Source organism: Micromesistius poutassou (assembly GCF_964030765.1).
Source record: "Micromesistius poutassou genome assembly, chromosome: 3".
NCBI lineage: Eukaryota > Metazoa > Chordata > Actinopteri > Gadiformes > Gadidae > Micromesistius > Micromesistius poutassou.
Window position 1 is genome coordinate 14,944,291 of NC_140273.1, and position 26,843 is coordinate 14,971,133.

General features: G+C 42.8%; 1 protein-coding gene across 3 annotated transcripts; it reads right to left on the reverse strand.

The window, feature by feature from the left end:
* Window positions 1-6,023: 6,023 nt before the first annotated feature.
* On the reverse strand, window positions 6,024-13,737 carry tlr3 (toll-like receptor 3). 3 transcript variants are annotated; one of them, XM_084465093.1, is made up of 5 exons: window positions 13,690-13,737; window positions 9,671-10,171; window positions 8,787-8,981; window positions 6,837-8,683; window positions 6,024-6,576 (listed from the first exon to the last, which is right to left on the reverse strand). In XM_084465093.1, the coding sequence occupies exons 2-5, from the start codon at window positions 10,142-10,144 to the stop codon at window positions 6,345-6,347; spliced, it is 2,748 nt and encodes a 915-aa protein (XP_084321219.1). In that variant the 5' UTR covers window positions 10,145-10,171; window positions 13,690-13,737; the 3' UTR covers window positions 6,024-6,344. The 3 variants fall into 3 exon arrangements, with proteins under 3 accessions (XP_084321219.1, XP_084321218.1, XP_084321217.1); XM_084465092.1 differs by having other exon boundaries at window positions 13,618-13,732; XM_084465091.1 differs by lacking the exon at window positions 13,690-13,737 and adding an exon at window positions 13,223-13,362.
* Window positions 13,738-26,843: the final 13,106 nt, after the last annotated feature.

Consider the following 26,843-nt stretch of genomic DNA (forward strand, 5'->3'; position numbering starts at 1 on the left):
CACCCGTGCAGCCAAACATACACTCGTCAAAATGACCATCCTGCCCATCTTCGATTACGGTGACTCCATATACAGAATTGCACCTCACTCCACTCTCAGCAAACTGGACCCACTCCACCACTCCACAATCCGTTTTGCCATTGGGGCTCCATTCACCACTCACCACTGCGACCTCTATAACCTGGTAGACTGGACTTCCCTTCACACCAGACGGCTCCTTCACTGGTTTCTGCTCATCTACAAAACCATTCTTGGCATCACACCTTTCTACCTCTCTTCTCTTCTGCACCTCTCTCACCCTGCCCGCAATCTAAGGTCCAGTGCATTCATCAACCTCTCCATCCCCAAAGTCCGCACCGTCTTCGGACGCAGTGCCTTCCGGTTCGCTGCAGCCTTTGACTGGAACACCTTACAAAACACACTTAAACTTTCTGTCTTCACCTCTCTCTCCGTTTTCAAACAAAATTTACTACAAATTACAGTTGACTCCTGCACTTGCTAACAGGCTTCTTGTCATGCTCCATTGATTAATTGCTCTGTATTGTATTGTATTTTATTGATTATATCGTATGTACTGTATTATATAGAATTGTTCTGTGTAATTTATTAACCTTGTTTCACTTTTAGCACTCCCCTCCCCCTTCCCCTTCAGGCTGCACTTGAAAATAAGAATTTTGTTCTTAATTTGCTTGCCTGGTTAAATAAAGGTTAATAATAATTGTGTAGTATGTTATTTTTTTTAATTTCACATTTAAGTCATTTAGCAGACGCTTTTATCCAAAGAGACTTACAGTGGTTAACGAGCACATTCACACACCGACGGCAGAGTCAACCATGCAAGGCGACAGCCAGCTCGTCGGGAGCAATTAGGGTTGGGTCACTTGGGTGTCTCGCTTAGGGTCACCTCGACACCACGAAGGAGGAGCCGGAGATTGAACTAGCGACCTTCTGCTCTACCTCCTGAGCTAAGCTGACCCCTGGCATATCTATACTTTGTCATTTATTATTGTTATTTTGTGTCTAACTCGGCTGCTGGGTGATAGGTTTGGTGAAGAACAGGGGAAGATTCTGCTTTCTGCTAAATCTTAAATCTACAATGCTTATTATTATTTATTTATCTATTATTTTCTTCTTATTGTATGACAGTGCTTATATGTGAAGCACTTTGAGTCTGCCTTGTGTATGAAAAGTGCTATATAAATAAAGTTGCCTTGCCTTGCCTTATGGTTTCATAATCTAGTAAGTATTTGAAAAATCACTCAAATTTCACGTTGACAGAATGCATCGTTATAAGTGATGCATATTCACGTAAAGCAATCACGACATCAGAATCAGAATTGCTTTTTATTACATTCTTATTGTACAAGTAGGCCTACACAAGAGTAAAATGATTATTATTAGGTATCTCAACAGACACACATAGCAGCAACAATACAAAGTAAATAGATATTAAAAATAAAATAAGTAAAAATAAGTAAGAAAGATAAGTAAAAATAAGTAACAGAAATGTAAACAGAATGTAAGGTGATCAAGTGGTAGCGGTACCAGCAGCCACTGTTGATTGTAGTGCAAAATACAGTGCATAAAATGTTGTGCACTGAGGCTTCGGTACCGTCTCCCCGACGGCAGTAGCTCAAAGAGTTTGTGGTTGGGGTGGCTGGGGTCCTTGGTGATTCTAAGGGCCTTCACCGGGCCTTGTGTCCTGGAAGGAGGGAAGCTCACATCCGCTGATCCTCTCGGCTGTCCGAACTACCCTTTGCAGCACTTTGCGGCATTGAGCAGTGCAGTTCCCATACCAGGCTGTGAGGCATCCTGTTAAGATGCTCTCCGTTGTGCCTCTGAAGAAGGCCCCCAGGATCTTGGGCCCCAGGCCAAACTTTTTCAGCTGTCTAAATTGAAATAGGCGTCGCTGTGCTTTTTACGGCACCAGGCGAGGTCTTTGGTGATGTGGACATCCAGGTACTTAATGCTGTCTATCAGACATTACTTTCCAGTCAGGTTGCAGCTCATTATATAAACCACTTGTGAAAAGGCAGCCCTCCTTTTCACGTACCCACAACATTTAACTGATCAACACGCACACACGCATTCATACATATGGTAATGACACGCAGTGCCGGCAACCGCGTCTTGTCATTAAAACATTAAGGATCACGTTCTACTACATTATTCTTCTACATTTTACTTTTGTAACTCATCTACACATCCTAGCAATCGGTTAGGTACCAGCTGATCTGCTCCATAACCCATTCTCTGCCATTAATCCATACATTTTGCACGACATAAACAAACACTGACAGTCCTCACTCACTTCCTGGTCCCCTCAAGCATTTCCAATGCCAGGCAACCCAGGCACCTGGAATCACTTAATTGTCTGATTGGGATGTGGGGAGATGACAGTTGTAAGGGGGGGGAATTGTTAGGGCTATAAGGTAATTATTATGGGGTGTTATATTTTTTTGCATAGTAATGTACATAATCATAATGTGAGATATGCGTAGTAGAAGAGAAAAGTGTGTATAAATGTTTGACAATGTTGTTAAGATTAACATAGCATTGTACATGGACCCCTATGCACCCCTATGCAAATGGTATCTCCCAAGGAAGATAATTGAATGGCTTTATTTAAGCCCTGTGTTCATGCCTGCAGGGATCCTGGGGGAGGATCGCTTGTTGTGAGGCGGTATATGTAGCACAATGTTTCCTGCAGACCTAGGACTAGCGAACAACCCTCGAGTTGATTTTGTTTTTGTTTCTCTAAGTATTTTTGTTTGGCTTGGCCACTTTTTTTTTGAGTGAGAACTATAAATAAATTTTCCAAAATTTCATGCAAACCACCGTGCTGGCTGAATTCCTGTGACCTCCTCAATCAATCCAGTAGCCCCTATCCTGAAGTGGGAGTGAGCCGAGGGGCTCATCGCCACATTTTAATGACAACCACTAGATGTCAGAAAGATTCTGTATTTTATTAAATAAACTCCTGTATTGAGCAGTCTACAAAAACTCACAAAAGAGAAAGTGTTAACATTAAAAAGGGCTATGTATGAATATGTACCACAAGTTGTAGTTCTGCTTATCAACCTCCCCAAGATCACACCAAAGGAGAACTGACACGACATGCATTTCCCCTTCAAGTTCAAGTTCAAGGTATCTTTATTATCCCTGAGAGGCAATTTGATGCACAGCCAGCAATAAAAAAAATAACAGCAAACACGTAACAGATAAGACAACAAATAACACAAAAGAGATCACATTTACATGTGGTCATTGACCAGACTGATGGCAGCAGGCATTAATTACATTAATTAAATACATAACTTTTGCATTATGATGTGATATATAGTGATGAAAATAGTGAGCCAGTAAATATACCCTCTGACTTAACAATATATACATACAACACATATTTGTTTTATATTTGTGGATAAACAGCAATTAACCATTGCACATTTTTCCCTGTGCATTTTTGTTTTGACTGTATATATATTTTATATATATTTTTTATTTTGTATGAATTCATTGTATGAATTATATGGCATGAAACATGTTGCCATGGAGAGATAAGGTAGTAGCAATGAGAGAGATAACCCACAGGAAAAGGAATCAAACAAAATCTAAATATATTAATCTAAACAATCTTGTGAAGATTATTATGCAAATGAAATTAAGGTTACATTACAGATTAATGATGTGACCTGATTTTAAAAAAAGTACACATCCTCATATATGTCTCCAAGAAGTAAACACATTTTAAACATCATCTGATTTTTACATTGAGTGAACTACAAAACTATAACTATAAAACTACAAGTTGCACTGTTTATTTGAGCTGTTTCAACTAACTTCCAAACGTTTCTGGTTAAAAGTTGATCTCACTCCATAAACTGAGTTGGCAAAATAAACAAATACGAATTGAATCCTATGGTTACCTATGGTATACTTCCCATGCGTTAGCGCCCGGAGGTGGTGGAATAGGTGGTTGATTTCATGCATGTTATTATTTCACTCTTCCCTTGTCCCTCTTAAAGTGCTTGGGCCCGGTTTTGCTGTGGGACAGGAGGTCCGGAAACTGGTGGGCGAGAGGAGTGGTAGTGTGTATGAGTGTTGGTTGGAGATAGCTGGTGGTGGTTGAGTTTTTGTTTTTGGTTGTTTCTACTTGTTTTGGATTGATTGTTTAGATTGTTTCTTTGGTACAGAATCCCATCTAGGGGGTGGGCTTCTGTTTTATGGGGGGGGATGTGACCCCACCCCTGCTGTTTGTATGCCTGTGTTGCTCTCCCTACTAATTAGGAGATTGTCGGCAGGTGTGGGTTGGACCGGGACCGCAGTATATGCCCAGACAACAGACCTGGCTTCTCCCTCCTCCAGGCATTTGATTTCCTTTGGTCCTTTGTAACACATGGACTGATCTTCACATTACCTTTTTGGTTACTTTCATTTATACTGACTTGCACCACACTTCTTATTGTGGCATTCGACGGTCGAGGGACCAATAAGATAAAGTTTAGTTAAAGAACTAGTGACAAGTTGCCAACAACGCCACCCCAGGAATTTCACCTGGAGAGTTAGATTAACCTAAGTTAAAGCACACAAGTTTGTTTACTAATGAAAGCTTGAGACTGGGTCCAGCATACAAATTCAATTCCTTTTAATTAACAATATATATAATCTTTAAACATGACTTCAATAAAATATGTTCACACAACCACACTAAAGCGAACACACACAAACACAAAATACACAAAACGGGGAGGGCAAATAACTAAATGGGGTTTAAATCAGGGTTAAATCGCTTCAACCCACAACTTAAACAACCAATAAATGCAAACAAAAGAAAACTAACAAAGAAATTAAATCAAAAGTAATGGAGATTTATCCAAACTGATAAATCCAAATAAATAAGTAAAGCAATTAAGCCAAACCAAAATAACTAAGAAAACGAATTAAACCAAAACAAACATGCAAAGCAACCCACAAAACACAAATAATATCATCAATAAGATCAGTTAGAAGTCGGTTAAATGAATAGATTAAGATAATGAGACTGAGGATGAGGCAGCAATCACCATACTCGGTGGCAGGTACAGCACAGTAGGAGATGCAGAGTAGGATGGATGTGTTGGCTATATAAACCAGTGGACAAAACAGCAGCCGGCCAACAGCAGCGTGAAGAGGGGGGGGGGGGGGGGACGTGCTGGCAGAAACCGCCTACACACACGTCAACCCGTCAGGAGTTGAATGAACATCAAAGGGGAGGAAGGGGATCACTTGCACCGAGCAGCACAATTACAAGTGCAACTCGATCAATCAGCTCCCCGCTGCAACAGGTAGAGGAGGAAAACACTCGCACGCCCTACAACTGGGGCCGATACGGGAGAGGGAAGACCCGGCCAATGAACTGCCAAACAACGGCGAGCTGCACGATCCAGCTAAAAGGCGATCAGGTGAGGCGGCCAGGTGCGGTGATAACAGGAGGCGGGGCAGCCAGGAGCTCCCAGGCAAGAGGGCTCCCAGTGCACAACCACTCACCTTTATAGGCAGCGCACCCAACAGTGATAGGCCAGTACTGCAGCACTAATTAAAGGCCCATACTGCTACATTATTATATTTATTTCAAAATAAATTCTTTATTGTTGTTGAAACAGCGTGGTCCCCCCAGTTTATGTTGCATACAGCCAGCATGTCACATATGTGATCCTATGAATCCTATGGCATCCTAAGTTTTAAAGCTGTTTATTACCCTCATGGTGAAAAATAAACATGCAAAATTGTTTAAAATGAAAAAGATGGTTTATTGTCCATTTGTGTAATTGTTAATAGGATTCTTTTATTTTAATATAATATTGACTTTCATTGTTATGAAAGACAAGTTATTTGGACCAAAAAAACGTAGTTGTCTCAACTTTGAAATTAGCTGGTAGAACTATAAGAATTGAGTTGGCACAACTGTGTGATATTTTATTCAAAACGTAGAAGTTTGAGTTGACATGAAAACCCAAAAATAGTTGCCTTGAAATTTCAAGTTGAATTCACTTTTTTATTTTTTACAGTGTGCCACAGGTCAGGTTATATGAGAATGCGCCGCATTGCTTCTGAGCATGTGCACAAACGCCAATGAGGGAGGAGTAACAGTAGTACTAGTAGGGAGGGTGAAGCAGCACAGGGAGGCCCGTGTGGTGGTTCAGTACAAGATAATTGAAGGTGTTGAATAATAGGAGCACAAATCATTGCATATATTAAATATTACAAGTAAGCATTTCAATCCGCTGCCATTTTCCCTGGGGACCATCCCTCATTCATCCCTTCATCTTCCACTCTTAAAGAAAGTGACAACTGCAGCGCGATCAGGGTTTCAGCGCGTTGGTCATCCCCAGTGCAATGCGCAGCTTCTCCTGGAAGGCCGGGATCCTCTCCTTGTGGACGGGCCAGTAGAGGAGGCAGCGCAGCCGCAGCATGCCCCTGCGCAGGAACAGGGCGCGGGACAGCCTGTAGTCATGGATGTCCTGCAGGAAGACCAGGATCACAGCGTCTCGCCTCTCCTCCATCACCCGGTGCAGAGCGTGGTGGGCCTTGAATCTGTGTGCCATGGACGGAAACCAATAGGGGAACAAGAATCATGTTAGGGTGACCGAGAGAAAGAATCAAAGACAGGGAAACATGTTGACAAACTTGCCAAAAATATTTTGAGAATTTCTTGGATTTAAGATGGAACCACTAAACTCCAAATACATATAAATATATCCAAATTCACTGGTAGTTGTTACTGTTACTTAAATGTAATCTGCTATATGACATAAAAAAAAGTGTGATCATTTAATAACGGAACAAATATTTACCCTCTACACCAATGATCATTGAGAAGACTTTCCGTGACAACAAACAAATACTTTCGTGATCTTCTCATGTTATCCACAATGGCTTCGATGCGTGATGTGCCGGGCAGAAAATCACGACCTTCCATGCAAAACACATAATTTTCCTTTTCCAGAGGAAGTAAACTACGCTCCACCCATTTCTGGTCTTCATCTGCGTGTATCACATACGCATCGTATTCAAACTCCCTTCCTTCCTCCACTTTGGCATCGCTGAAACCCAACGTGCGGTTGATCAGGACATTCCAATAGAACTGAATCCTCCAGCCGTGAAAACGAACCAAAAGTGCGCCTAACAACACTACGATGACAATGGTGCTGCTGAGTATGTACAGCGCCTGGAATGGAGTGGAGTCCTTACAGGACAGCACGTCAAAGTCCATGACCGTGCGGTTGAAGTAGGCGAGCGGAGTGTTGCACGTGAACTGGTCCTTGCCTCCCGTCACACTGGCCTTTGTTGTGTTCAACCATGTCACGAACCACAGGATGCTCTCGCAAGTGCAGTCAAATGGGTTTCTGCCCATGTCAAGTAAACTGAGGTTCTCCATGGCTAGTTTGAACACCTGGGGCCTCACGGATGTAATCAGATTTTTCTGTAAACGCAACACCTGCAACGATAGCAAGTCCTCGAAGGCCGAGTCCTTGAGGCTGTTAAGGAGGTTGCCGGTGAAGCTCATCTCTTTGAGCTTCTTTAACCCTTTGAGTGCATCCGTAGGGATCTCATCCAATCCATTGTACTCCATGTTTAGGACGGTTAGGTTCCCCAGGTCTTTGAGGAATAACACCGGCCCACCAACAGAGGCACTTTTCCACAGACGCGCCAGGTTATTGTGCTGCATCTTGAGTACCATTAGCTTAACAAGACCATCTAGCATGTGCGCATTGATGTTGGCAATGTTGTTGTTGCTGAGGTCGAGAACTTTGAGGTTCGTCAGGGGAACAAACGGAGATGGAACAAGGTCCAAGGTGCCGTTCAAGGTTCTGCCCAGTGTCAGAATCCTCAGCCTAGGAAGCTGGACAAAAGACAAGGAGGTCAGTTTAACCATCTGGTGGTTATTGGAGAAGAAAAGTTCTTCAAGCTGACCCAACCCTTCAAACTCTGCCCCTTTGAGAGTTTGGCGGATGAAATTAAAGTCCAACAAAAGAGTGGTGAGGTTTGGAAAGGCAGAGAAGGCGCCGGGCTCGATCTTGGTGATGGCAGTGGCCGTCAGGTTAACCAACTTGAGTGGGGATGCTGCGAGTGACACCAAGGTGTTTTTGCCGAGGGATCTGAGGGAGATGCAACTGGACCAGCCAATGTAAAAGTACTGAAGACTCGTCAAACCTGTGAACGTGTTTTCTGTGATTGACCGAATCGCGGTGTGCTCCAGTATTAGGGTCTCCAGTGCAACCAATGGGCTAAAGGTGAAATCGTCGATGATTGATGTGGAGGAGGATGGACTTTTCACCAAAGCCAGTCTTAGGTTGAGTTTTTTCAAACCTTCGAGCCCCACAAAGGTATCCTTGGTCAGGTGCTTGAAGTTATTGTCTTCCAAATGGAGAATTTTCAGTGTTGGCAGCCATTGAAATGCCCCTTTTTCAATCCCACTCATTTTATTGCTTGAAAGATCTAAAATAGTCAGATTGGTTTTATCAAGGCCTTTAAATGTTATGTTGGTGAGTTTGACAAGGTTTGTCTTTTGAAGGGACAGGGTGTGAATAGCCGTGTCGGATAGCTCTGTGCAAAGTTTAGTGGTCTGAGCTGCCAAATTGCATCCATCCATTTTCAAAAAAGAAATATTGGCAATTAGTTGGAAGCATCCATCCTCAAACTGTAAGTAAAGAAAAAAAAATGAACACAGTGTGAACACAAAGTTAACAGAGATCCACTGTATATACCATAGGGAACAGTGACTTTAGAATTTCCTGCAGTACCTTTCTTAGAGGCAGATAAGACATGTTAAGGACACGCAGCGACGCTGAGCGACTGAGGAAATAGAAGTCCTCTTTCTTCAGGGTAGAAATGGCATTATGAGACAATGTCAGTGCCACGAGACGAGGGAGCTGGGGTTTGGATCCCAGCTTGGCCGACGCCAGCATGTTATTGGATACATCAAGAGTCATCAGGTTCTGTGAATTATGCAAACAGAGACACATGGAGGGGTTTATAGAGACATAGGATTCAAAGGGACATTGTAATCTAGTACTTGTAGGCTACCATCATTATCATAATCATACTATAAGGTGATGGAATATGGATTGGAGGACCAAAACAGTAAAAAAGCATTTCATTCTACCCGTGTTTATATTTTCCAATTCGATTTTTCAGACAACACGTAGACCGTTCTGGTGTTTTTGAGTTGAACTGCTATTGTTATTCTTGCATTCATGCCAACCCCTTGTGTTTACCAATCTAATTTGCTGTGTGGTGCACACACCGTGAAACCTGCTAACAAATTACTTATTACTTAGCAGTCTCACAAGGCCCATTTATGTTTCGACACTCTTGTGTTAAATAATAACTAGAGATTTTGTACAATACATGAAGAATAAGGAACCAACCAGCTATATAATTTATAAGTAACGTTATAATAACAAGAGCACACGTTTGTCATTGGCCTGTGTTCATGCGTGTTGTTTTCTTTAAACCATGTAATGCATTTACATCAACAATTTCCATCGGTTCATTGATTTAAGTGGACTGCTCCAATCCCCCCCACAGTGGCCTCACCCTCCCCTTGCTATGATCGTACGATCCAAACGTCTAAACCCTTCAGAAGTCCTAAAAAAAAATCTGACGAGGTCATGAACCTCAGTACCTCGAGGGCAGCAAACGGGTCGGGCGACTTGGCCTTCAACGCCAGCCTGTTGTTCGCCATGTTCAACACGGTGAGCTGGACACAGCCGCTCAGGTCCTGCTCCCTCAGCACGTGCACTTCGTTGTGCTCCAGGCTCAGCGTGCGCAGCCGCGACAGCGTCTGACACAGGTCCTGCTCCAGCTTGGTGAGGCTGTTGGAGCTCACGTCCAGGTTGAGGAGCCCGGCGTACCGGGTCAGTGTGGCGGCGGGCAGGCCGGTCAGTCTGTTGTGGGACATGTCCAGGCGCGTGATGTTCCCGGGAAGGTCCTGGGGGATCTTGTTCAGGCTCATGTGGCTGCAGTCGGCCGAGTCGCCCCGCACGACACAGCCGGTCTTCTTCTGGTCCGAGGCCGCCCGGCCCTGGTTGGCGGCGGTGAGGTGACCGAAGAGGGCGAGCCAGCAGAGGAGACGGGTGGGCCCGTGTGGGAGAGGCATTGTGGTGGAGGAGGGTCGAATTAATTACTGTGGGAGAGAGAGTGGAGACACACGACTTTCAATAGTAGCCGTCTAATAAGAGAGTCCAATAGGAAGAAAATGTATATTTTACGTTGCCAGAAAACGTTATTTTGCAATAGGGCACATGTTGTTTTATGAAACTCTAAACTTAAATCTAAACTTGGAATTTGCTTATTCTATCTTCAACTTTTAGAAACTAATTGTCAAGTTATTAAGTTGAAATTCCACGTAATTTCCAAAATCATTCTTCCAATAATGATAAGGGAGTAGCAGGCCAAAGGTTGCCTCTTCAATGTTTCAAATAAGATTAAGATAGTATAGGATATGATGGCATGTCATGTTTAATTACACAGTGCATAATTGTTGACTAGTATTATACATCAATTTTCCTTGATTTTTTTCGTGAACATTCAGACCAAGATTTTGATTTTGTTTATGTCTTAAGCATAGAGAAGGTTCACTTGTCTTAGAGAGGTTTCTTGAAATAATCAAAGTTGTATTTAGCAATATAGCCTACCTATGTATTTAAAGTAATGTGTAAATGCCTAGTAATTCCATACAAATCAATAACAGGAGGGTCAGACTGACCAGGTGCACGTGTTTATTTAGGCAGACCACCTATAATACGCAACAAATCAATCAGCAACCTGATACGTTGTAATGGATTCATTGGCAATATTATTTCCGAACTGTATCTAATATTGTATGATTTTCCGTTCAAACTCCTTCGCCTGAAGGCTGCAGTTTCTGGACCGCCGTTCTAGGACCCTTTAGTTCCTCGTGACAATGACTTCGGGACGCGAGTATAGTTTTCCTCTGATGGATCTCATGAGTAACTCAAGAATAACTTAATGAAACACAACACGTAAGTAACCTAATAGCCTACCTAAACTAGGGATGTGAATAACTCAAATTTTTCATGGTCGAATAATCAGTGGGTGGTATGAACGAATAATCGATTATTCGATGTGTGCCGACATTCACAAAGGCAGCCATGGATCATCGCCAAGAAATCACTTAATATCTTAAACGCAAAAAAACTAACTTTAACAGTGATCAGTGTTTGTGTTGTATGCATATACAGTATATTAATATTTATGCTTGTGTATATAGTTTTTCTGTACATGATTAATAATAATAAAAAAAGAATAATAGTGCTACAGAACCAACATTAGTTCCGTCCGTTAATTCTTGTTTATTTGAATGGGAAAAAATGTTAACAGTCCAAATGTTAAAAATCGACTTTGACCCTCAGGAACAAATCGTCGAATAATCGAATATTCTGACCCATCCCTAAACTAAACTTAACCATATCTAAAAATACCTAAACAAAACCACATTGAACCTCATAAATGAACCATCTCAAACATAATACCCAAAACGAATCATCTAACCAGACGAATTTAGTAATATCAATGTAGAACTTAAACGTATAATTTGCAACGCCTTCAAGGAAAAAGTAAATTAGCCGGTGTTACACCGAATTCTGCGACCCACCGAAAAGTGTGACCCCAGGGGGCGCTTTGCACATTTTCTGCAACATGCACGCAGCACGAGTTGGAAGTAGACAGGCATGAAGTCGAAAAAAACGGTGTGCATTATAACAAAACCATAAATAAAACATAAGATCTCCCCCCACCCCTCACCTTGTTATTAAATGTGCTTAATGAATAGATTTGATTTGATTAGTACGGTCCATCACCGTTGCTTCTTTCCCCATAAAAATCTACAGTTAGTGTTTAATGACGTTGATTTACCTTTGAGCATTTCCTATTATAGGCTACTGTTTTAAATGCTGTTTCATTAGAGATAGGCACATGTGGCTTGTTTAATCAATTGTTTTATTCCACTGGAAAACCAAGGCAATCATGTTTCCCTTCTATAATTGACAATGTTATTATGTGCCACATAGTTCATTACCATCCTGTATTTCATCCCCATTGTTAAGTCATTAAGGGATTCTGAATCCCCCCCTTTAAAGGATAATCAATAAGAATCCTAATATCATTATGATAATAATGTATTGCATATATAAAGCACTTTTCATAAGCCAAAGTCCTTTCAAGTCCTTGTCCTACATGCAGTCTACCAAAATATGATACCCCCTCTGTAATTCTAAGATGATGTCCTGCCATCATTTATTTTGCATACCTCAGATCATACCTACACACCTCTGGGAGGCTCCCTCGACCCAGTGGAGGTGGGCGGAGACAGGGGACAGATGACAAAGCTATTCTCCCTGATGGAGAAGATATCCCTGCCCAGCGCAGTATGCCCACTGCAGCACGACAGGGAGGGAGGGATCCAGCAGGCCCTTCCTTTCAGCTGCTTTCAGACTTTACAACCAACACTGCTGAGTGCTAGACTCATGTGGAAAATTAATATATTATACTGTGCAATATCAATATTCCCTATGTGCAATAATGTGAGCTCAACCATTGAGGCTGTAGACTCATTTATTGTATCTTACTTTGTACTGCATCTGCTCTCTTTTTTTTGTAATATCTTGCTGTTTTACATGCAGTTGCACTATACCATTTGGTTGATGTAACCATGCACATGTCCCTGTTAGGATTAATAAATGATTATCTAATCTATTCTAATTAAGAAATATTTTAGATTATTGAGAAGTTTCCTCTTACCTTACAAAGATTAAAGGGGAACACATTAACTGCTACACAATGTATTCCTTCTATAATTCACAGGTATTTAATTTGTAGATATGCCTACTTCAGATTATACTTCAGATCATACTTCCTATCAGGTGTATGAACCTTAGTTGGCACGGTGGACAACATAAACTACTGTTTTCATTGATAACGTTCATAAAAATTCAGGTGTCTTGAATTGGACCGCGAGGTTAACGACCACCAGACAAGGTGTGAGTAGATCACTTAATAGTAAATCACTTAAACGCAAAGGGTCCTAGAGGTAACAGGAGTGCGGTCCTGAAACTGCAGCCTCCGCTATTGCAACATATTGCATGTTTTGATTTGGCGAAAGCATGAGCATTTACTCATATTGGTCAGTTAAATGAACAAGCAAAGTTGTGGTTACCTTACGAGCTGCACGTCTTCGCTGAACAGACTTATTTGTGTTTAATGTTTTTTGTTGTTGGAAAACTCAACTCAACTCATTGCTGCTGCAGTTCACCCTCAGAGACACAGCGTCAGTAGGTTAGACTTCCGTATTCCATTCTATTTAGGAAACGAAACTTATCAGAGGATCTGGAGACGAGCCATACAGACGGTTACTTGTGTGTGTACAAGGTTGGGTATGATATAGTGAAAGTTTTTCACTTCAATGTCAGCCTACAAGCATCCAGAGACTACATTTGTGTACAGCCATGTGAAGTGGCGTAGGTGTTGCAAGTTGGTGAATAAAGACAATATAGCCAGATTGTGTGTCACGTCCTATGTACTGACCGATGCAGTGTTAAAATAGTCACTTACCGGTTACTAACTGTCATACCATGGTACCAATGTCACCATTTGATCAAAGGGGGGGGGGGGAGCAGCACTTACAACAAGACACCCAAGAGGCTGCTCGCTGCACAGCTGCCATGACAGTCCAGCTCCAGCGCTATTTCCAGCTCCACCTCTAGGTCCAGCCCCTCCCCGGCTCAGGTCCAGCCCCTCCCCGGCTCAGGTGCAGACCAGCCTGAGCCTATCCCTACTCACTCATTCTCTCTCAAGTTGTTAGCATTGGCTGCACAAGTTCAAGTAGCACCTGGCTATAGCGCCGGAGAACGAGCTTTGACTGGGCTGGGCAGCGATTGACTAAGGCGTCCGAGTGAGGGTTAAGCTTCTCAGTAAAGCCACGGCGCGCATTGAATATACAAAGTCACGAGTTCATTATAACTCTCATTCACAATGACGGTGCTTAACACGTCCCCCTCCTCCCTAAAACGTTCAGCACATTATCTACCTTTTTAATCTCAGTGTTCGAATTCCAGCAGAAACAGCGGGTGGGTTTACTCTGACACTTGAACACTCATGAAAGTAAATGTTGAGTTAATGTAGAACCTCACCCTGTCTAGATTAAGCCGATATAACCAGTGCCACTGCTTTGTCGATTGTTGTCTCATTGGTTTATTCTATTACGATTCATGTAATTGACTAACCCTTAACTTCGTTACTTAACTGAAGCGGCTCTGACTGAACCGTCATGTTTTTAACATGTTTGTATGGATAGCTACACAAACATATTCAACCACTAGAGAGCAGCAAAATACAACGTAACGCAAGTTGAATTTCGCCATCACGGTAGCTTTTCTTCCCTTTGTAATGGCTTGTTTTGGAATAAGTGTGTGCAAAAAAAAAAGTGCACTATTTGCTATTTCAATGGAACATGATTATAGCAAGAGATGTGCAGCCCTGATAACATGTTTATAAACATAGTGACTAATACAGTCATGCTGAAAGCACAGGAAAACAAACATCGTTTACCAAATTACCTAAATTTCCCGTCAGTGTTTTATAAAATAGCATCTTATCAATTCATGCCAGTCTAAATAATAATAAAAAAAAGTGCATGGTGGAAATTCATGACAGTCACTCGCTTGGATCTGGCAGTAATTATTATAATTGTTATTATTTTGTCTTACCTCTAACCAACCCTAACTCTAACTCTCTAACCAACGTCCTAGCATTGATCAAAGGGGATGTTATCAAGCATTGTTATTTTCAAATATATATGTTGTTGTGGATGTACTTTCTATCCAGATGTTGTTAGCAACTGATTTACAATTACAGTTATTAGAAGAGGATGTCTTATTTGCTTCTTTCTGACTATTAAAAACAACAACAGAAATAAACTTTAATACTGGTAGGCCTACTGTAAAGTTTAATTGAGCCTCAACTTCTGAATTCTTCCATCTTTTTTATCCTTTCCTCAGATTACAAGCTAAGTTCCTTCCTGGTTCAGTATAAAGACCACCTGATTGGTTTAGCCCCTGGTAAGCCAGGGCCAGTTTAGGGCATCTGGCTTACCAGGCGCCAGATGCCCTAAGGACTTTGGGCAAAAGTCCTTAGGACTTTGTGCATTAGTGAATAAAGTCCTCTCATTCATTAAGGGATGGTGAGCTCACACGTTCGAGTTGGCACAACAGCAGCACAATAGGTGTATGTGTGAACATACCGTTTAAGTTTGTTTAATTGATCGCAACAAACTTAAGCAGTGGCATTAGGTGATGAGTACACAGCTAAGAGGTATTTAGCTGCCAGGACCATAAAATGAAAGTATACCTCCAGAAAAGGAACAGCACGCACGCACGCACACACACGCACACGCACACGCACACACACACACACACACACACACACACACACACACACAGCAGAGGCATACAAGTTCAGGTGTATTGTCAGGGGCATTTCTGCTGCACTAACTATCAGTGTGTGTGGATGTTGTGTGTGGATGTGTGTGTTGCGGGTACACGATTAAATGTAATGCGGAAGCGATAAGTGAGGGGGCTGTTTGATTGAATGTGTGTGTGTGTGTGTGTGTGTTAAATGATACATTACCCATATTGCTGGGAAATCTTGAAACTAAAACTGAAAAAAGACATACAATACAAAACAGTTCTTGTAAAAAAAAGGGTACACTGTAAGGTCTGCAAGTCCCTGGCACAAATCAAATGTTGAGTTTGCCCCAACTCAACTGTGTGTGTGTGTGTGTGTGTGTGTGTGTGTGTGTGTGTGTGTGTGTGTGTGTGTGTGTGTGTGTGTGTGTGTGTGTGTGTGTGTGTGTGTGTGTGTGCCTGTGCACCCATATATGTTGTCACGTGTTGTACTTGCATTGATGCTTCTTAATAATTTCTCTGAGAATAAAATATCCTTTGTTAATACATTTGTATGATCTAAACCAATGTTCATTGAAAAAAAAAGAAAGACAGGGGGTGGGGTACCATACCAACAGTCGTGACCAGGCATGTTACAGCATGTTCCCTGTCTAACCACTGCAGGAGGCGCTGCAGTAGACCCTCCCCTCCCCCGCCCCTTTTCCTCATGATGCTGACCAATGATGTTTAGAGGTCAGATTCACTATAGCTCTGTCGCTTGGGGCAGCCAGTGGGCTACATGCACACTGACATGTGGTGTGTTCAGCAATACACTGGTGGTGTAGTGGCATTGAAGGGATGGATGATGAGAGTGAACCAGATGATGAGAGAGAACCTGCAGTGTGCTACACACACTGCAGCTTCTGAGGGGGGGCTGGGGGGGCCACTGCCCCATTAAGTAAAACCTTGGCCCCTTCTGTGGCTCCCCTAAATGTGAAGTTCTAAATAATTATTAGTGAATATTATTTGTAAAAGGATGATGCACAGACTTTTAATAGCACATTGATGTTCTTTGCATCTAAGAAATATCAAACCCTATTTCGTAATAGTTGCAATCAACATGGCATTAAAAAAACGAACGGATGAAATCAAAATGGCCAATTCAGGGTTGCCAATCAAGAGTCTTTCCAAACATTTGTAGTTTATTTTTATAATTGCAATGTTGTTTGCTTAAAGATGTACCCTGTGTTAAAGTTCAACTTTATTACCTGTAACCTGTAGCTTGATTCTAACATGTAAAAACAGAAGGATAAACATTGCTAAACACATATGAAAAAAATGACCCTATATTCTAAAAAGCACAGGTCTTATGGCCCCTCGAACAGAACAACTGGGCCCCCTAGATGACATTGTCCAGAACCGCCATTGGCTACACACATGATGACCTTGTGTCTGTTTGATAGTGAAGAAGAAAGACAGCTCACTTTGTATTCTTCTGTTTGGCAGCATTGTTTCTCATTCTTTCATGTTCTTCCCCATTTAATTCACTGGGAATCTTTAATTCCCTTATAAATGGGCAATAACTCTTCCTCGCACGTGTTTTTTAATATTCCAACAGTCAGGGCAGTATTTCATTGGTTGAAATAGATGGTGAGTTTCTAATCGCCGGGCAGAGCATGCTAGGTGCTGCTGACTCTGCTCCTCTCTCACTATGCTGAGACACTGGGTGTGAGCACATCAATATTGAACAGCATTCAGCAGGCTGCATCATCCACTAGGCTTCACCCCACCTTTCTGCAGTGTGTGTGTGTGTGTGTGTGTGTGTGTGTGTGTGTGTGTGTGTGTGTGTGTGTGTGTGTGTGTGTGTGTGTGTGCATGTGCTGTGTGTTTTGCAGGGACATGCTTAATATCACAGACTGTTTAAGGATCTGTAAGTGTTGTCATTGAGGCTAAAGAGCTGATTATGGTTCCACGTCGACGTAACACAATTACCACGCAGACGCTTCAACGCCGTCGTGAACCTTTATGGTTCTGCGTCAGGTTTTAGTGTGCGGACCAATCACAGCCCTTGCGGCTGCATCGCCTCAACGGAAGGTTACAATTTTTGGGAGGCGCACGTCAGGCCCTTGTGGTGGACGCAAGGAGGGTCCGCATGGACGTAAAGGGTCCGTAACCCCCTTGCGTTGCGTTAACATGGGACTATAATCAGCCCTTAAGTTCCTGTGTGTTTTTACACTTAGCAATCCCCTCCCTCTTCAACCCCACATAACAAATGCAGGTCTTGCATGGCTCCTGTCTCTATTTCCTGGCAGCTTGCTTTTCTTCTTTCTATTCTTCAGCTGTGTGTGGTTTACGTGTGGGATTTTGTAAGCCACTCCTGGGACCACTGGAATCGGTAGCTTTGCCTGTTCACCCATTGTCAGTCAACACTGAAATCCTGTTTACTGTAGAGTAGAGGGACTTGGAGACCCATGTTCCTGACCAATACTTAATCAGTGATGGCTGTTGGAATATAGAGCTACCTAACACCTCTTACAACAAATACATATTGCTTGTGTTACAGGGCCTTTAAGTAATTGTGAAGGAAAAACATGACTTATGAATCACAGACATCAAAAGAGTGGACTTGGAAATATGCAGAACAACCCAATTCTTGATATAGATGCTAACATAAATAAATACAGAGACAGACTGGTTATTAGCATTCATCAACCTTTTTAACACATAAGCGACCCCTGTGTTCATTGATTGCTTCCTCTCTCTTCCTCTCAGGGACAGCTGCGTGTGTGTGTGTGTGTGTGTGTGTGTGTGTGTGTGTGTGTGTGTGTGTGTGTGTGTGTGTGTGTGTGTGTGTGTGTGTGTGTGTGTGTGTGTGTGTGTGTGTGTGTGTGTGTGTGTGTGCTGAGTGGTTCTTGGCCCTCTCTGGAGGTCTTGGCAGACCTTCTTGTGAGTAGGGCTGAGTTCTGGGCATCGAGCACAGCCTTCAAGCTGCATGGCAAGTGGCCTTATCACAGGCAGATTACAGATGTCCAGCCCCAGATGGAGCACATGGAAGGGAGTGCAGCATGCCAAGCTTAACTTTAGCCTGGCTGTGTCACTGTTAACTGATTTAGTCTGTCAGGGATAGTCGCTACCTACTTTCACTAGTTATTTTGGTAAACAAAGTCAGAGGCTTATTTGAGGATATTTGTTATACAGTAGGCCTGAGGTATAAGCTAGCTAACTATGTTCATTGACTGCTTGAGCTGAAAGAAAATACTATATACTATATTGCTTAGGTGTCTCATAGGACTAATGCCTTGCTCTAATAAATAAATAAAATATTATTAATTCATTGAGTTAATAACAAGTTTGATGACACTAAGTTTTGAAAGGTTTTGATATTTGCAAGAATGTTCTTATTTTAAATTATATTGGTAAAATGTACATGAATGAATGTGAGGATTTAAATATGTATATCCCATCCTAACAAAACTGCTTCAACCCACAGAGCTTTCCTATTGGGCCTGTAGTGGAATGCAGGCTGCAGACTGGAGGATTTGCAGTAATTCCATTGAGGAAACCAAAAGGTGTTACAACAATGTAAAACATGCTTTAAGAATGTAGTAAAATAAATTATTTTAAAGAGAGTCTCTCTATCCTTACTTGACTTCACTTCATTTCAGTTATGTAACATAACTTGACTCAAGTACAACATTCTTTAAGCAAATTAACCTAACCAAAGACATGTCAACGGAAGTCTAAGAATACAGTATGACTGACATTCATTAGTCCCTTTACCGCCCCATTTCTGTTTTCCTTCCCTGATTTGATGGATCCTGTCTGGTTTAGCACAAATACTTCCCTGCATTATGTGGTCCAATAGATCTTGTGTCTCATCTCTCTGCTCCTGCTGAGCAGTGACCAAAGAAGGAAGAACGCTCCAGAACGACATTCCTCAGCCCAAACCATTAGGCTAAGCAGATTGCTTTAATAACACACTAAGCAATCTCATGCACAATGGCTGTTTCAGATGCTGCGATACAAAGTTGTTGCAACACTTTGTCTCTCCAATGCTTTCAAATTGCTTGTATTTTTGATAGCTATGGAAAAAATAAACGAGGATAGGGAATCAAGCATTATTTCTCATCAGTGATTCAAATAAATGTCCTTATTTTTGTTGTATGCCGGAAACAGATCACAGTTAAGACTATAAAATAAAACCTACTACCCCTATAACCTGCAACCTCATCTTGAATCTGTTCCTCCAATATGTTTAAGAACCATGAACTAAAGACACACTCAAATGATTTGCACATAGTTTCAATGTTAATATCTTAAGTGGAACCAGAGGCTACGAAGAACAACAGATACCATAGCATTGTGTGTGTGACCCTTATTCATCTCTTTCCTATTGGCTTGTGTAGAACAGGCCTGCTGCTCCACTTGGCAATGCAGGTTTGATAGGATTAATTGAACCATTACTTAATTACTGGCCTGAGAAAAAGCTGCAGATCGGTGAAGGGGATTTATTGGTTTTCCAATAGGCACAGGATTGAAGAGCCGATTTTTAATAGTTCTTACTGAAAGACTTTATGAAACGTCCACATGTAAATTAGGTGACTCATGGCATTGTTGTGCACGGCAGGATTCTAAATGTAATTGTTTTTGTGTGTGTGTGTGTGTGTGTGTGTGTGTGTGTGTGTGTGTGTGTGTGTGTGTGTGTGTGTGTGTGTGTGTGTGTGTGTGTGTGTGTGTGTGTTTGTGTATGCATGTGTGAGTGTGTGTGTGAGGAGAGAAAGAGAAATACATTAAGAATTAGGTTTTGGGTATTCAGTGAAATGTATATTTGATTTGACAGAGGTTTTGAAGTCAATAAAGCAACAACAACGTAAAGCATAGTTAAAGAATCGTAACCATGACTATCCTTATGGATGTATAGCCTCTCGTCTTGCTAAAAGGGCATATTCGTACTACATGCATAACGCAATACTTTGGCTCTTGCCCCTGCATTTGTATACATCATTCAATCTGTATTAAGAATTATGTACATGGTAGGATACAAGTTAAGGTAGAGATTGCCCTCAGATTCAACCAACTGAAAATGATTTGAAACACTTTCTCCTATCAGTTTGCAGATTGTGCCTCATAATCACTTCCGTTGTGTTATCACCTTCTAAAGCCCTGAAGCCATAAAATGCTAATTTTATTCATATTTCATGAGCTAGGCCTTACACATACTGTTCCCACTTTTTTCCTCTATAGTGTGCCTCGATTCTGCTCTTCCATCTCTTACCCTTATAGTTACGAATTAGCTTACGAATTAAGCTGTGCATGTAAACGTACTGACTATCTGGCCTCCTCATGGCCATGCTCTTTTACTCGACTCGCCCTCAGTCTCACCTTTACCCCATGTCACCAACCCACCACACGGTCCCTCAACCCATGGCTCTTGCCACCCCAGAGGGCAGACACTCCCTCAGTGTCCAGCTATGCAGCGTCCCCCTAAACCACCAGCAGCACCACTGCCACCCCACTTATCAGACCTCTTAACTGTCACACAGGGAAGCATGGTGTCTCGACATAAAGCAGAGGTGAGGCTGAATCAAGTTGGGGGGGGGGAGGATATAATAAGGCACACTGGGGAGACTGTCCCTATCAGTTATCGTGTTTGAAATACACATGCTTTGGGGTGGGTGGGGGAGGACATATAAGTGCACTGTTGCATCATGAGTGTGAGCCAGGCCTGCTTCTTCTACCATGCCTCCATAAGGATATTGGCAGAGGTATGTGATGCCATGATCTTCGGTTGTGGTATGAGAAGGATGCATGGTAATGGGGTTGGTTAGTTGTAGGCTGGATGTCATGGAAGAAGTGTTTTAGGAATAGCTCTGAATAACGGCTTGAAATGTCAGATTAAGATAGAGGGCACCTATCAACGTATCGGTATGGAATCCAATCACTTGGATCCAAGTTGCCATCCAGTGGTGTCTGGTCATTATGGAAGAAACACAAACCATGGACTATAAATGGAATATGTCTAGGGTCTGTTGAGATAAAACCAAGGTCACATTCTCATATACTTCTTCATTCTTCATTGTATTATCTTACTGCTATCGGAAATTGACACAGAAGCTTATAACTTAGTCTTAGATCATTTGCTCGTTACAATCTCTATAATTAACTGTCTCGTCCTTGGGTTTAGCTATCCTAATTACTTGTGACAGACACATCATGAACCAGCGTTATATAACAGAACGGTTATCTCTAAGTGTCGCATATTTTACAGTGACAAGAGAAAAAAGAAATGTCTGCATATCTGTTTAATGGAATGGTGATGAACAGCCAGTAGCTGTCGGCTTTATCTGTGGTATTGATATGCGTCTAGGGAGCATGGTTTGCTGTTTCCCAAAGCAATCTTTTCTTACCTAGCTAACACAGGAAAAAGCATTTTTCACAAACTGTATGTATGTGTGTGTGTGTGTGTGTGTGTGTGTGTGTGTGTGTGTGTGTGTGTGTGTGTGTGTGTGTGTGACTGTATACTCACACATTGTGTCATCAGATGACACAAACAAACAAAAAATCCAATCCCCACTCTCTCCTTAGCAAGGTGTGTTTTGGTCTTGACTCACCCCTCTGATCTGAACTCTTGTGCTATATATTGTGCTATAGTCCCTCCCTGGCCGGTTTCATGTGGACTCACTACCGTCACAATAGACTAACCCAGATGGGCCAGGGACCTGACTGTCTCCAGACCTCCGGCTCTAGGCAGGACCTTTGCTCACTGGGGCTGTTACAGGACAAATCAATTAAGAATGGCTAGTCAATGACAGAATTCCTTGGTCTCTCCTACTCCAAGTTGATCAATAACCATGCCCTAAATCAATGCTGTGATCAATGATGATGTGAAATGTCAATGTATCAGGATAGCCCGTGACAGCTGGCGCCAGTTAATCAAGGAAAAAGAGTTTGCTGACTTGCAGAGGAATAGAGGAATTCGGTAATGGATCTCTTTTACAGGGATACACATTGTATTGATCATCAAACTCCTGGGCAGTGGATCATGGATTCTCCTTTTAATAACGGTTCACATATGCAGCTGTGGCTGAACGTGCTTGAATGGGAAAGTGAGTTATGTTTGAAGGGGCAAGGTTTTATTCTTAATGTACTCTACTTTTATATTTTATGTAATTGTAGATCTTATCCACTTAGGGGACAGGATAGTGTTGTGGAGGCGTGTTTGTTGGAAAAAAATGCTGGGTTCCAAGTTCTTGGAAGCCGGATGCCTGCCACCTTCCTGCTCCTTATGACAAGAATCTGCATTCACTGTCTCTTCAAAAGAGTCTGATGAATAACTGAATAGTGAGATATCATTCATTTTTCAGTTCATCATCCGCAATGAAGTAGCTGGAACCTGACCAAAAAGTTAAACTCTCTCCTACAAACAGTGGACACCGATTAGAGAGTGGCACAGCTGAGACAAACTGGTGTTTTCTTTGACAGATCCATCAGCTGGTGCTGGTGTTTTACTGTGGACTATTGAAGTATGAAATTTTACAGCCACAGAGTGGTTGTATTTATAAGGTTCACAGGCCTGAGCTAATGGAAGACCTGCTGGTGATCCAGTGTGACACTCTAATGCAAGACATTGTGGTAAGAGAGGTGCTAGTCCACCACCGTGAGTGCTTTAGCACCCCATGAAATGCTTGATTTACATGGAATGTGCTAACATGGCTCAGGAGGTAGAGCAACAGAGGCAGATTGTCTGGCATCCATGGGGGAAGGGGGGTGGGGTTGCTGGTTTGATCCCTGCTCTTCTTTGTGATGAGTGACACCTGACCCCTGACTGCTTCCGTTGAGCTGGTGGCTCTCAGTTAAATAGTGCACACCTCAGATGGTGTGAGGGTGAAGGTTAAGCATTAAAATAGATTTAATGGTTGTTTTAGCTTGTAAAAAAAAGCATATATTTATCTATCTATCTATTTAAATATTAATCTGTTTGTCGGTGTACAAACGTATTCATTTAAATTTGGAGCTGGCTGTTGGACGCGATGCTCTACCCACGATATTGATACAGTCTTGCACATCATAGTTCTACCTTTGTCCTCCAGGGCGTGATATTAACGAGCGTTGCCATGACTACGTACACGAAGCGGCTACCGCCGGCCTATTGGGTCATAAAACAAAACCTGACGTGATGAAAAATAGCACTATCCACCATTTTCCACGTTTAGTAGACGCTCTCATCGCTCATGATAATAACAAAGCTGTACGTGCTTTAAGTCGCATACTTAAGCGCTATTATTTTGGCTAGTCGCAACAAGTGCAGCACGCGAGAAGAGCAAGACGTGCTTTCAAGTGCCGCCGCTACCACTCGTTTCTCCGCGTCGTCGGTAGATGTCGTCCGGATGGCTCTATTCTAGCTCGACGGCACCGAGCCCCAGTGACCCACGACGAGGGGAGGAGGAGGGGAAGGAGGAGGAGGAGGAGGGAGTAGCTTCCACTGAGCGGCAACATCCATGCGCGTTTTCTCCCCGTTCGGCAAAGAGAGCGTCGAGTAGCAGGTGCGCGGTACATACTTCAGGCTCCGGAGTCTTCCCCTCCTGCGAGCTCCAGGTCTATGCCGACCGCTGACGTTATCGCCTGGCAGAGCCGGTGCATTTGAGACATTATTTCCTCTCATGGACGCGAATGCCAGACACACTTGGTCTCAAAGGTGAGTAAACAATGCGTCGTTAGCTCTGATGTTGTCTTCTGGCAGCAGCTGGGTTTAGCCTCTCGTGGTCGTCAATGAAGGAAGGGCTGATCGCCTCTCCCACATCCAGTAAATCAGCAAATCTTATCCGTTGTGTTCATTATTAAGCGCTATGGCGATGACATCGCTTTTCTGTCAAACCGGAGGCGATGTAACGTTTTTTTTTTTCTATTTTCTTATGGTAGTAAATGCAGCTTCGTCGCCTCTGCTGCGGTAACGTCACTTATTGCTTTCCACGCGAAAAGAACCGGGCCGATGGAGGCCATGCTTTGAAGGCAGCTGTCTTTACATTCCAATGGATAGGTGCCATTTTGGATGTAAAACATCCTATAGCCTATTTATCTTTTGACAAGATTTATGATTCGCCCTAGAAGGATGCTCCTCGCTGGTCTTTGGCTATAAAACGGACTCCACTAGAAAATTGCATCCTTTAAACTGAAATTGTGGACGTGCACTCCTTACACTTTGTGTGTGTTGTCATATATTCCCATATATTGTTTAATCAACTATATGACATAGTATACCAGCTTGGATGTGATGATTCTTGCTACTAGATCTATTATACCAGTGACTTTGGTCATTATTTTCCATCTGTAGCCATATCCCAAAGGTGCTGATCCTAGTTTGGGCAGGAGGGAAGCAGTGATGTAAAATGGTGATGTAATGAGGAGAATGAAGCCTGCAGGTCACTCACTGCCTACTGTCACTCAGCAGTATGTCGTAAAGAGCATGTAGGTGTTGAGCATAAATAGACTATGCCACTGTTATTTGTACCACTCTGGCCACAGTACAGCATCTCAGTGCTAAACACCTGTGTGTGTGTGTGTGTGTGTGTGTGTGTGTGTGTGTGTGTGTGTGTGTGTGTGTGTGTGTGTGTGTGTGTGTGTGTGTGTGTGTCTGTGTGTCTGTGTGTGTGTCTGTGTCTGTGTCTGTGTGTGTTTGCGAGCGTAGTCATTGGATCAGAGGTAGGTGTTCCCGCTGTGCAAAATATCTGTGATGCTGTATCTTGTGTATTTATTTATGTGGTGAAATGTACCCAGGGATGCATGATGGGTAACTATTTTGAGAGAGAGAAGCAGAGAAGAGAGCTCACTTTACCAATAAACAGCCTCACAGTTAGACCCTAATGATAATCGCTCATGCAAATGTCCTTGCATTACATCCTGATAAATGACAGTTTGTGCGGCGGGGAACCATGTCTGTGTTTGTGCTATTTGGGTTGCACCTGTTACCTGCTAGTTTAGGGTTACACAGCAAGGAGGGAGACACAGAGAGACAGAGAGTGGAGATGCGAGGGGAGGGGATCAAAACGGGCCCTACGGGGGGAACCTGAGTATGTGATACATTTCCCTCACTTAAGTGGAGTGTAACATGTGGTTACTTTATGTATGTCCCTCGATCACTCTTCTTATCTGTCTATGTCTGTGTCTCCCTGTCTCTCTCTGTGTCTGCCTCTGCCTCCGCCTCTCCCATTCACACACAGACTCATACCGTTTCCCGTACTCCTGTTGGCTTTCTCCTGCTGACCATTATCTCCCCATCAACTTCCATATTGTATACTCTGCCTTTTCTACTCTTTTATCCTCCCCCTCCTCATTTATCTAACCCCCGCTCCTCATGCTTAAAGGCGAGAGTGATGTCATGGCTCAAGTGGTCTGTGTGGATGAAAGCCCCCCCCCCCCCCCACACTGCTTCCTGAGTATCTTCACTGTGGCAGGGGAGTCAACCATAGAGGCCTGAACTCACACACAACTGTGGGCTCATGACCAACCAGGGGGTCCACCAATGCTCAGTGTAGGCCTTCTCTGCTCTTTCCCACAGGCTGTTTTAAGTAAGGACTAAGTCATAAGCAGTCGATTTATTGTAGTAATAATGATAATAGTAGTACTACTTGCTATGGAAATCAAATGTAATAGGCCTAAATGTGTGCCACCCCTATCAGGTTGTGAAATGGTCCTTGTCCATATTGCTTAAGGCCAAATTGTATATTCACCTCTCCCTGTGGAATAACGCTTATTTGAAACAATTTTTGTTTTTTTCTGATATTTTGGTAGAGAGAGTGTTCGGGAGTGAAGAGTGAAGTCGGGAGTGAGAAAGATAGACGGTGAGGGAGAGCATGAGAGCATGAGGGATAGAAATAGAGCTTATGTGCCTCCAGCAAAAAAGAACAAAAGGGACAACAGGGCCAATAGGGCCAACGCTAACTTAAAATTCCTAAATGTTTAATGGACACACTCCCCCTGCTTCCTGCAACGCAACCCCTCCCCCATATCTTCTGTCTTGTCCTTTGATGAAAGAGGTCCTACGACACGGAGGGTCCTGCTAAAGAAAGTCCGCTCAGACCCTTAACCCTACACCAGACATGGACGTGCGAGTCCCCGGGCTGATACAGCGTAAGCCAAAAAGGCTTATGGCTATAGCTCTGCCAACACGCAGATACTGTTACTGGTTCGCAGCAGGGCTTCCTGAGCCTGTCATGCGACGTTGATTGGCTGTCTTAATGAGCTAACGGAAGATTTGGAATGGAGGGGGCGGGTTGTTTGGTTTTTGTTTTTTTTGAAAGGTTTGATGGATGGTGTTGTCACTATTTGTTTACGTTGGTCTAAACTGGGGTTCGGAGGGGCTGCTTCTGTTCGTTTGAGGTGGTAACAGAGGTGGATTAC